General features: G+C 34.7%; 1 protein-coding gene across 1 annotated transcript; it reads left to right on the plus strand.

Moving 5' to 3' along the window:
- The first annotated feature begins 1,967 nt into the window (after positions 1–1,967).
- Positions 1,968–10,317, plus strand: sgca (sarcoglycan, alpha). Its single transcript, XM_079852193.1, has 9 exons — positions 1,968–2,041; positions 3,731–3,859; positions 3,950–4,104; positions 6,289–6,358; positions 6,448–6,646; positions 7,700–7,862; positions 7,935–8,143; positions 8,239–8,265; positions 9,647–10,317. Exons 1-9 carry the CDS (start codon positions 2,005–2,007, stop codon positions 9,789–9,791), a joined length of 1,134 nt encoding a protein of 377 aa, XP_079708319.1. The 5' UTR covers positions 1,968–2,004; the 3' UTR covers positions 9,792–10,317.
- The last annotated feature ends 3,342 nt before the right edge of the window (positions 10,318–13,659 follow it).

The following is a 13,659-nucleotide window of genomic DNA, read 5'->3' on the forward strand; positions in this document are numbered from 1 at the left end:
AGGTGGATTTACTATTAATTATTGTAACTGATGCATTATCACTTTACTGGAATGAACATAAAACGACATTGCTTTTAAAACAGTCTGCATCTGCATAAAGATGTAAAAAGTCTAAAAATTCTAATAAAGTCGATGTGCAGGTATAGCTTTTTTAATTATCCGTTTTTTATTGACGATATCTGCTGTTTTTTACGCTTTTAATCAAGACAGACACTGAAAGATGTGTGCTGCTCTCATGTGTCTGAGAGAAAATGAAAAATCACTCTATCCCTGATCATACTGTAGCAGACTAGAATAAAAAAAATAAAAAAAAAATAAAAAAATTAATAAAATGAAAAATCACTCTATCCCTGATCATACTGTAGCAGACTAGATTAAAAAAAATAAATAAATAAAAAAAAAAAAAAAAAATGAAAAATCACTCTATCCCTGATCATACTGTAGCAGACTAGAATAAAAAAAATAAAAAAATAAATAAAATAAAAAATAAAATGAAAAATCACTCTATCCCTGATCATACTGTAGCAGACTAGAATAAAAAAAAAAAACGTAAAAAAAAATAAATAAAATGAAAAATCACTCTATCCCTGATCATACTGTATCAGACTAGAATAAAAAAAAAAAACTTTAAAAAAATAAATAAAATGAAAAATCACTCTATCTCTGATCATACTGTATCAGACTAGAATAAAAAATAAAAAATAAACTTTAAAAAAATAAATAAAATGAAAAATCACTCTATCTCTGATCATACTGTAGCAGACTAGAATAAAAAAAATAATAACTTTAAAAAAATAAATAAAATCAAAAATCACTCTATCCCCGATCATACTGTATCAGACTAGAATAAAAAATAAAAAATAAACTTTAAAAAAATAAATAAAATGAAAATCACTCTATCTCTGATCATACTGTAGCAGACTAGAATAAAAAAAAAAATAACTTTAAAAAAATAAATAAAATGAAAAATCACTCTATCCCCGATCATACTGTAGCAGACTAGAATAAAAAAAAAAATAACTTTAAAAAAATAAATAAAATGAAAAATCACTCTATCCCCGATCATACTGTAGCAGACTAGAATAAAAAAAAGAATAACTTTAAAAAAAAAAAAAAAATGAAAAATCACTCTATCCCTGATCATACTGTAGCAGACTAGAATAAAAAAAATAATAACTTTAAAAAAATAAATAAAATGAAAAATCACTCTATCCCCGATCATACTGTAGCAGACTAGAATAAAAAAAAGAATAACTTTAAAAAAATAAATAAAATGAAAAATCACTCTATCCCTGATCATACTGTATCAGACTAGAATAATAAAAAATAAAAAAAACTTTAAAAAAATAAATAAAATGAAAAATCACTCTATCCCTGATCATACTGTATCAGACTAGAATAATAAAAAATAAAAAAAACTTTAAAAAAATAAATAAAATGAAAAATCACTCTATCCCTGATCATACTGTATCAGACTAGAATAATAAAAAAAAAACTTTAAAAAAATAAATAAAATGAAAAATCACTCTATCCCTGATCATACTGTACCACAATAGAATAAAAAAATAAAAAAATAAAAAAAATAAAATGACAATTCACTCTGTCCCTGAACCTACTGTAGTTCTGGAAAACAAAACAAACAAACAAAAAAACGTTTGGCGAATTAGTCAGTTTACTTCAGGAAAATGTCACTGGTTTCTTCACCACGTTTATCTGATCTCTTGTGACATCTGGTGGTAATGATACTGAAATAATTTCAGCCCATCAGATTCCTCAGATTGGGATTTCTCCTCATGCAGGCCTACTGTACAAATACTGTACTTCCAAATGTTATCCCATGTGATTGTCATCAGCTGTTATAGCACACACACACACACACACACAGAACACAACGGGAAGAGACGGCTTGACGTGAAGGATAAAAATAGCCCTGGCTGGATTTAGGATGGGTGTGTTTTCTGCTCTCTTCACCAAGTGCTCCTGTCAATCAAGAGTCCAAACAAGATGGCAGACAAAGCGAGCTGGGCTTTGGCACTCACAGGCAAGTTCATTCTCTTTCTTCTGAACTCTTTACACACTGAAAGAGCCCTTTCTGAGGTTTCAAAGCTGGAGCAAAGGTTTGGACGTTTCTTTGACACACTAAACACACAGAAGTGAAAAAACTCAAACTAATCATAAATGCTAGTAGTTTTATATGCCTATAAATGCACACTTCAAACAAGTGTTTTCGTATTAAAATCTGCAAATGCTTCTGATAACCTGCAGACTTACACAGTTAAAATATTTACAACAACGGATTCTTTAAAACATTTTTAAAACGTTCTCTAAATTTTCTTTATCCTTCATATATTTACAGTTGTATTTAGGGTTCCCTGTTGGGTTGTAATTCCAACTGTCTTGGTTTGGATGTCAATATTTTTGTATCGATATTTATTTGACATAATCTGTAGTACTTGTATAGTCTTGTGTAGGGGAGAGCGGGGCACAACCTAACGCTTTTTGACTTTCTCAGTTTGTGTAAATCTACTTTTGGTTCAGAGTATTTATTTTTTCCCACATTAATTTCCCACATGTCTAGTACAATTATGTGTTTTTGTTTTATTAATACAGTATATACTTTTTTCTTGATATACCCCGAAAGAATGGAAGTGAAATGTGACAACATGCCCCATAGGTGGGGTACATTGTAACATGTGTGGGGCACATTGTAACATAACATATGGCAGCTTAAAATGTTATCTGATCTAATAAAAAAAATATACAAAACAAACTAAAATATTTTCTAAATAAAATACAATTAAAAAACTTTTTCATATAAAATAATGGCAATTTTTAATAATTAAATATAAACTCATTTTTGAGTTTTGACTACGAACACATGAAAACACAGCTATACAACATAGTTCAAAACAAATAAATTATTAGTAATTTCTGAACATTGACTCTCAGTCTTTATTCACCTTTTTCTCACGTTTTCTCAATAAAATTAATAAAAGTATAGAATATAATAGCATATTTCTAATAGGGGCACATTGTAACGCAGTGTTACAACATGCCCCCGCCTGCACAACTGGGATTTAAACCCTGCTAGTAATTCTGCTAGTTAGCGAAGCATTTAATAACTATCTCAACTGTTAAATAACATCTTGGAGATTAAAATAATATCAGATTTGTCTTATTTTAAATAAACACAAAAAATAGAGATGAAAAATTAACTTAAGTAAGAAATTTACTTTTGCTATGGTTTAATAAATGTCTATGGATATCTTCCAAAAAAAAAAAAAAAAAAAAAAATTGGCGGATTTTTTTTTTCTATATAGTGTTGATATGGCAACTAGTAAATAAACAAAGTTTCGTCATCCAAGCATGTGCGGAAGTATTTAAAACAAGCGTGTTACAACTAACCCCGCGTTAGGTTGTGCCCCGCGCTCCCCTATATTTCGAAGCATATTTTGTCTCAAATATTTGTTTTCTGTATCTCCTCTGTGTAACTCTGACCCGTTTTAATTATGTTTATTATCATTTTTATTTATATTATTATTTATAATAATACAAATGTCACTGTTATTTTGGTTTTTACTTACTGTTGTAATAGCTGATTGTTTGTCTGTCATTTTGTATGTTAAAATGATATAAAAATTTGATTAAAAAAAAACACAAAAAAACATGTTCATGTTCATAATGAATGATATCACAGTAAGTTCTGTATGTAAAAGTGTTCTGTCCTCAGTCTGCGCAGCCGGTTTGCTGGCGGTCCGGTCAGACATCATCACCGAGGCTCCGGCGGGACAGCTGTTCGTCTACGAGTTACACAGAGAGCTTTTCCAGAGTGAATTTGAGCCTTTTCATAAAGTCTTCGGTGTGTTGGAGATAATGTACAAATGCAATATTTCAAAAGCCCAGCTCACAGTATCTAACAGCACGTCATGTGTCTTGTCCTGATCTGTAGGTCAGTTTTATAATGACCCCATGGTGTTTAAATGCAACAAGGAGCGATTTCCCGATCTGCCCCGGTGGCTCCGCTTTACCCAGAGGGATTCTTATGACAACGGATTCCTGTACGGGACGCCACTGCCACAGGACCAGGGCAGAAACATCATCGAGGTGAAGAAACCATCGCTCATGTTTAACAGCAACATTCAAAAAAAATAAATAAATACCCATACATAATTAGTAGGGCTGTAACCATACCCTCATGTCACGATTCAATACATATCACGATACTGATCTCATGATACGATATTATTGCGATACTCCAAGACATATGATAAAAGGTTGACAGAAAATGTACTGTAGTAGATTAACCCTCATGTGGTGTTCGGGTCATTTTGACAGTGATCAACGGTGCCAATTTTCTTCAGATTTTATTTAATATTTCCAAAATTATTCAAAAAGAATGTTTTTTTTAATAAAGAAATGAGATGCCTGCTGTCAAATAAATGAGGCCTATAAAACCAAGAAATATAAAACCAGTCCTAATTGAAAGAGAACAAGCTGACAAAAAGATTGAATCCGATATTGGGTGAAAATATAGTATAATGAGAGATTTCTAAGCTACTTTTGACACCACGGGTGTTATAGGGTTTTGAACACCACACGAAATGCACAATTTGATTTGGGTGTAAATGAAGAGGCTTGTACCAATGCACAGGACAATAGAGACACCAGAATAACAATATTCATGACTCTGAGGCTGAAAACAGAATTATTTTAGATTAATATGCTTGGACACTGTCACTGACTAGATATATTTAAAATAATGTTGCACTTTTTACAAGTAACATCAGACATTTGGCATTATCAGGACACACAAATTGTATTATTATACATTATATTCAACATTATATATAGCAGTTTAAAGCTCCAATATGTAGGAATTTTGTAATAAAATTTCCGAAAATAACTTGCACAGTGTGATATATTTCCTCCAGTTGTGTACTTACAATATCTCAAAAGTCTCCAAAGATTTTTTATTTCAGAGAAATTCCGATTTTAAATAACTGGCCGTCCCGGAAAAGAAATGTGGCCTCTCAGTGACGCAATGTCCACTCTATCCTTTTTTTCCGGTGTGGACCATGTGATAGGATATTCCACCACCGGATTTTTTTTTTTTTTTTTACAACAACTTTATTGAGTTTTTTTTTCTTATCACAATAAACAATAAAGACGTCTGACAAAGAATAAAAAAAAGAATAAAATAAAAAATATGACCCACCACACCGGAATATCACATGGTCAAATGCGGAAGTGGTGGTTAAAGCGTTATAGACTGTATGGTTATAGCTGTTATGGATCACGATTACTCTTTGGCGAGTATTGAAGTGCCAACAAAACGAAAGCGTCCATATTCGGATACACGCAGACTGTGTGACAAACGGAGGAATAAAACCCGGATAAATATCGTCCAGGCGTTTTCGAGATGGAGAGAGCTGCGCGAATCTTGGACTTGACAGAGACTCTGCTCTCGCGAGTGTATTGAGACAGGTAAGACATGCAACTGTCAATAATAGCACTTATAAACAAAGTTATATTGCTCTTTGAACTTCGGTAAGGCTTTTTATCACGTGTGGTGACCGAGATTATGGCAGTACAATTAAATACAATCAGATATGATGTTAAAAAAATATATTTAGTCATTACTTGCAAATGTTCGTTCAAATTTACTTTTAGATATTGGTTTGAACACGTTAAACAACACGGCATTAACCATAAAAACGTAAAACTGCACAACATAAACCAAACAAATCATTTGACAAATAGCTGTATGTTGTAACGGGATAATATAGCATAACATTTCACGTTCCTTGCAGTTCATTAATTATGATGACATAAAATAATACGATCAGACATACAGGTAATACAAAAACGAATAAATTACCTCATCCGTGATCATGATTCATTAATTCCATGTAGATATATCGCTAGATGGTGAAAACGCATTAAAAACGACATCTCCCATCGTCACCTCCTTCATAGCGTCATCAAGCTTCGCCTTTGTTATTGTTGGAAACTGCGCCCCCTTGTGGTCACATACAAAAGTTACATACTGGAGCTTTAATGTAGCACTGACACTAAAACTCTGAAAACTTTTTATAGTGATTTTTATATACTATACACAATACATACTGTCACTATCCACGATGCATGTTGCATTTTTGTATTCTGATATATTGAGACACGATATATTGTTACACCTCTAATAATTAGGTTTAATTGCCTGTGTATACTCAGACACAATATTATTGGGCTTAAAAACAAAAAAGTCTAATCAAAATATGTATCTGTCAGATATTTGTGATCAACAAGCGGAGTTACGACACATCTCGAGAGAGGCTGGTGATAAACGTGGGTCCTGCAGGTACGGTGTGGCTGATGAATCTGTTCCTCACGCGCTCCTGTGATGCTCCTGTGATGCTCCTCTGATGTTCTGGGCTTGTTCTCCTCCAGTAAAGCTCATGCCGTACCAGGCCGAGTTCTTCATAGAGCGGAGAGAGATCGAGAAGGTTCTGCCGGCTGCTGTCCAACAGGAGATCCAGCGGGACATTCAGCATCTGTGGGGAACCAGCAGACTGGACTTCGTGAACATCACCTCTGCTCTGGACAGAGGCGGCCGCGTCCCCCTTCCTCTTCCAGGCTATTTTGAGGGGTAAGGCTACTCTCAATATTTATTATTATTATTATTATTAGCAGTATAGTATTATAGAACTACATCTCTTTCAAAAGCTTTAATGTGACTGTTTTGTTTAATGGAACATTTTTATTATGTTATTGTTGTGAAATTATATATTTTTAACCAATTATTATTGGAGTATATATTATACTAAATAATAATACTAACAATAAAAAAATAATAATAATACTAACAACAATAATGATAATTATTATTATTACATAATTATATAATAATAATAATAATAAAATAATAATAATTATTATTATTATGTTGTTGTGAAATTAATATTATTAAAATGATTTACCCATTATTATTGGAGTATATATTATACTAAATAATAATAATATTAACAATAATAATAATACTAACAACAATAATAATAATAATTATAGAATAATTATAGAATATTATTATGTTGTTGTTACAATTATACATTTTACAAATTATTATTAGAGATTATTACTACAACACACTAATCATAATAATATTATTATATATTTCATATTATTATATAATTATTTAATTTAGCTTACTATTCAGGTATTTTCTTTTACAAATTAAAAATTTCAGTCAGTATTTTTGTCTTGTAAATATTATTATTATTATTATATTGTATAATTATAATAATAATATTCTATTAGTGCATTATTATTATTTAATTATAATTAATTTAGCTTACAATTCAGGTATTTGTTTTAAAAACCACTTATCAGTCAGTATTTGTGTCTCGTTTTCCAGTAAATGTATCCAAATATTCTTTAATTGAGATTTGCGATATCTATTTCATAAGATGAACCTGAACCTGAATCTTCTAAACATAAATTAAGACTTTTTTATTGAAACCTAAAAGGGGTTCTGTGCCTCCATTGAAAGTCCAGGTAACCAAAGAGGTCATCAAGACATCGTAAAGCGAATCAAAATCAAAAGATATGCGTGAACGAAGGCCTTATGGGTTTGGAGCAGCATGAAGGTGAACTAAAGTGACAGAATGAACCTTATTTTGCCACATGTCTGTGTTTGTCTCAGTGTGTATGTGAAACTGGGATCAGACCAGCCCTTCTCCCAGTGTATGCTGAGGCTTGAGACGCCGGAGCAGCAGAGAGAGTGTGTGTCCGGAGGAAAGATCAGCGGAGACTGCAGCACCTGCACAATCCCCATCAACTGCATAAACTGGTGCCACACTGTCCTGGTGAGACACGACACATGGTGTTCTGTGTAATGGATAGCTCACCTTCACTCTTACATCTCGTTTCTGTACCAGTTCGATCTGTCCAAGCCTGTTCCTCGCGCTCCGGTGCCCACCGTGGGGTCAGGTGTCCTGGCATGGGGTGGAGAGTTCAGCCCTCCAGAGTCTCCGCCCGACAGAGATTTCCTCCCCGACTACATCGTCACCGTCGTCGTTCCCTTTGCCCTGGCGTTGATCCTCTGTCTCATCCTGGCCTACATCATGTGCTGTAGGAGAGAGGGAGTGTATGTCCGCTTCACAGAGTCACAGAGTTTCTGATGCTAACGCTGTTTCAATGACCATTTCAACTTTCCTTTTCTCTTTGTCCTTGTTATTGCAGCCTGAAACGAAATAACAAGACCCCTGAGTAAGTACCCTATCCCGAATCACTTCATATCACTTCACAGGACCCGGCTTTTGTTTAAGGAAAGACACTATTGTTTTTCAGGCAATGGTTCATTTTGAGATTTTGGGCTATTTTGCTTCCAATAACGTCTTCTTTCAACTAAATTGAGTTGATCAAACTTAAATCATTTTCATAGATGACACTATTTAAATATTTTATGTTAGACTTTTTAAATATAAATACGCATTACTCCTAATTAGATGTTTAAGTAAAGAGAACTTAATTTAAACGTGTCATATCTATGAAGGGCCTGAATAATTTAAGTGGAGTGGATACATATTTAAGTGCTTATTTCATTACACTTCATCTATTTGTGTTTTTCAATTACAATTCATATCTTTTTAAGGCTGTTTCCTCAATATTAGTCTTTTCAACAGATTTACATACACCAAACTTTACAGTTTTATTCCTGTCTATTCTTAAAGTTTTTACACAGGGGTTTGTTCATATATCATTTGCTTGGTTTATATAATAATTTATTCCAAACAAAACGGTGGGGAAAAAAGTTTTCTGATTTATGGAATGCTAAAAAAAGATATCCAAATCTCTTGTGTAAAAACTATGGGAGCTTGTTTCCGCCACTGAATAAAAAAATGTCATTGCAACTCTCACAATTACGACTTTATTTCTCAAAATTGTGAACTCGCTATTGTGGGAAAAATATCAGAATTGTGAGATAAAGACTCGTAATTACCTTTTTTTTATATTTTATTCTGTGGCAGAAACAAGCTTCCATAATAGAAATCTTTCATTTTAATATGTCAAAGAAATTAAACAAGAATGTTGAACTTGGCTTCATCCAGTGTTCAGATTTCTGTTCTGGAAATGTATACAAATTAGTTCATATTTAACTAAATAATGGCACATTTGCATATTTTAATGTTACATTATAGAAAAATTTCTTAATGTACTATCATCAACCGAGTAGGGAAAATATGGTAATATATCTATTAGTTGAAATGTTTACCGTGTCCACCTTTGGTGTCTTGCCTTAAAAGGATAGTTCACCCAAAAATGTAAACTCTGTCATTTACTCACCCTCATGTTGTCCCAAACCTGTATGAGTTTCTTTCTTCTGTTGAACACAAAAGAAGATATTTTGAAGAATATAGTAACCAAACAGTTGATGGACCCCGTTGACTTACAAACTATGGGAAAAATAAAATAAAAATACTAGGACCAGAAATTGTGTGGTTACAGCAGAAGAAAACCTGTATAAAGAAAGAAATTCATACAGGTTTGGAACATCATGAGGGTGAGTAAATGAGGGTTTTATTTTTTGGTGAACAATCCCTTTAACTCAACAACACACATAACATACTTCCCTTTCTCCACATCTCAGTCTCCAGCTGTACCATCACCACACCATCCAGGACAACGCCAGCGAGCTGCGGAGGATGGCTGGCGGCGACAGGCTCACGGTGGATCCGCCTCGACAGTGCTTACAGCCACTCCTCATGGCGGAGCAGGCCATGGCCGAGCGCTGAGAAACATTGCATGCTTTTAACTTTCACCATTTATTTTTAGCTTTGTGTGTCTTTGAGAAATATTTCACCAAAAAAAAACAAACAAACAAAAAAAACATCCAGAAATGTTGTTCCAAACCCGTATGCTGCTGTTGTTTTTCATGAAACACAAAAGGAGAAATTTGGAGAAATCCGTATGCAGCTCTACAGACGGCTGTTCAGTTTAAAAAAACAAGGACAAAAAGCATCCAGCACTATAAAAACAGTCCACATGACCTGTGCTGTGCAAAGTCTTCATGTGAGGAACTGAACGAATCAAAGTAATGATTTGCTTCATAAGTCATATTGATTGTTTTAGTAAGGACCATGAATATTTCTTCAGTTTGCATTAGTCAAATCATTCTGACCGATCTGCTTAACCCTCTGGCAGTCTTCAGTCATTTTAGATTTGGATGTGTATTTTTTTTTTTTTTTTTGGTAGGCCTGTGCAATATGAAGACACACACACATAAAAAACATGATTAGAATGGCAAATGGTGTTAAAACAGTGGTCTCAAACTCAATTCCTAGAGGGCCACAGCTCTGCACAGTTTAGTTCCAACCAGCTCCAACTCACACCTGCAAGGAAGTTTCTAGTAATCCTGAATAGGGCTGGGCGATATATCGCATGACATTGTTAGGTGCACCTCGTCAGTAAAGCCGGTTCCTTGACTAGTAGTAAATCTCCATCACCTGCTTTCAGATGGAGCGGCATTCACTACAAAGAGCCGTAGTTCACTGACAAGCTGAGCCATATCGCATTAATATCGCGGACGTATCGCCTGCGATAATTAATGCGATATGGCTCAGCTTGTCAGCTTGCGCCTAACAATGTCATGCGATATATCGCCCAGCCCTAATCCTGAAGACCTTGATTAGCTGGATCAGGTGTGTTTGATTAGGGTTGGAGCAAAACTGTGCAGAGCTGTGGCCCTCCAGGAATTGAGTTTGAGATCATTGTGTTAAAAAATAGTCATACTTGTAATCTTCACTGTCAAAAATGACCACCATAGGAAATGAATTGGAAATAAAAAAATAGAGATTTTTTAGGGTAAATCTACAAATATATATATATATATATATATATATATATATATATATATATGGCTAGTTACACAATGGTCATAACATATGATTTTCTTTCTTTCTTCCACCAGATGGCACAAATCTGCCTACTATGTATTTGAAATACATTGGCTATGATCAGGCTATAACTTAAACTCTGCATTAATACCAGAAGGTTAAAAAGTTCAAGTATTGGTGCTGATACCAATACAGGATCAGTTATTTCCAGTCTATCAACGATGTAATGGGAACATGGTCTCTGTTTGGAGTATGGGTCTATATACTAAGATTTCTTTCACTCTTATATCAACTATTGTATGCGGTGTAAAATGTGGTTTTATGTAGAGCAAGTAAGTAAATAAATAAATAAAACTCTAAAATGAAATGTCTGAATTTAACATACAGTAAACACTTCAACTGTGGTCTGTAAAAATCATAGACAGTAAAATGGCATAGACAGTATATAAAAAAATGGTAAAAATTCCATACGGTACCGATTAAAAGTACCGATACGGTGTTGACGTTGCACCGCCATCTATCGACGTGGATCAGCGCACTTGTTCTTGAGTTTATGTAACTGAAAGAAATGAGTTTTAAAGGAACCGTATGTAAGATTGTGGCCAAAACTGGTACTGCAAACACTTTCAAATGACTGTAGAGCGGTGTATCCCCTCCCCCTCCCCCCCGACTCTAGGTTGCCAGTTAGGCTGCATGATCCAGAGGGAACGTAGGCTGCTACAAGGAGCTTTCAATGGCAAGTGACAAGTCCTACGCAGTAAGTTTTTTTTCTGTTAATTATGTTTATGCTTCAGATTCATAACGAGGTCTTTTAGGTTTTGTAACGTTAGACATTTTTTATCCAACACGTTTGTAGCTGCAGCTGTGGTAACTAGAGCAGAGCTGGCAACCCGGATGCCGAAACACTACTGACTTTGTGATTGGTAAGTTAGGGTTAGGGTTAGGGTTTTTTGTCTCTGTCCAGCGCTTTGATCAACTTTGGTTGTTGTAAATCGCTTTATAAATAAAAATTGATTGATTGATTGATTGATTGGTAGATAGGTGGAGGGAGGAGCATCAGGCCAAAACACAACATGACAACATCAACATCAGTTGAGGGCTGCAACTTCACTTTTAAATGACAATATCCTGGCCGGACTACTGTTGTCAGTGATATAAGTATTTGAAATGAACATGATTTCTTAATGTCTCCGTTCTCAGATTCAGGGCTGTGCGACGTACTTGTGCACAAGCCCCTCCCACAACTGTTGATGGACACTGCAGTATTAGCATAGACCCGCCCTGAGTAAGCTAAACACAGTCCAACATTGTTTCGATGCGGGGCAGCTGTAGACTAGCCTGGGAAAACCCAGACAAACTTCCGTCAAATTTAGATTTGCTCTGCAAGTAGTCTGGCAAAGAGCCCATTCAAGCCGATTTCTAATCCGTCCAAATCGAGGCACCAATCAGAAATGTTGAGGTGGGCTTTACACGATGACGATCGCTCTGATTGGTTTTAGGTCTATCCAATTGCGCCCAGAGGCATTTGAGCGCGTCTGTTGTCCGTTGGTGAAGCGCACCAACTTTTAAATGCATTATTATATTAAAATTGCAAACACATGAGGACAGTCTCCATGAAAGACTCACTGGCAGATGAACGTGCTACTACATTTCTCTCCGAAACGGTAGGAAATTAAATTAGATTTATTAGAAGATTTTAACTGTGACAAGATGATTGACAGGGCAGTGTCTGCAGCCAATGCAGTGTTGACAGAACAGGGCTAATATGGTCATACTTCCTGGTTCTGGTAAGAACTCGAGCTGCTGCGTTTTGGACCAGCTGTAGTTTTTTTATTAAGCGTGCAGGGCAACCACCCAGTTAGAGCATTACAATAATCTAGCCTTGAGGTCATGAACGCATGAACTAATTGTTCTGCATTTGTCAATGAGAGCATATGGCATAATTTAGATATATTTTTAAGATGGAAAAATGCGGTTTTACAGATACTAGACACGTGACTTTCAAATGACAGATTGGTATCAAAGAGCACACCCAGGTTCCAAACCGACGACGAAGACTTGACAGAGCAGCCATCAAGTGTTAGACAGTATTCTAGATAATTAGGTGAGGATGTTTTTTTGTCAAATAATTAGAATCTCTGTTTTTTCAGAATTTAGTAGTAGGAAATTACTAGTCATCCAGTTTTTTATATCAGCTATGCATTCCGTTAATTTTTTGAATTGGTAGTTTTCGTTAGGTTATGAAAAAATATAGAGCTGAGTGTCATCGGCATAACAGTGAAAGCTAATTCCATGCTTCCTAATGATATCTCCTAATGGTAGCGCGTACAGAGTGAACAGCAGTGGTCCTAGTACTGAGCCTTGTGGTACGCCATACTGAACTTGTGATCGATAAGACATCTCTTCATTTACTGCTACAAACTGATAACGGTCAGATAAGTATGATTTAAACCATGTTAATGCAATTCCACTAATGCCAACATAATTTTCGAGTGTATTTAAAAGAATGTTGTGGTCAATAGTGTCAAATGCAGCACTAAGATCGAGTAACACTAATAGAGAGATACAACCACGATCGGATGATAGGAGCAAATCATTTGTGACTCTAATGAGAGCAGTCTCAGTACTATGGTACGGTCTAAATCCTGACTGAAATCCTCGCAGATATCATTTCTTTCTAAAATAAAACATAGTTGTGAGGATACTGCCTTTTCTAGTATCTTTGACAGAAAGGGTAGATTCGAGATCGGCCTGTAATTGACTAATT

Source organism: Squalius cephalus (assembly GCF_949319135.1).
Source record: "Squalius cephalus genome assembly, chromosome: 19".
Taxonomy (NCBI): Eukaryota; Metazoa; Chordata; class Actinopteri; order Cypriniformes; family Leuciscidae; genus Squalius; species Squalius cephalus.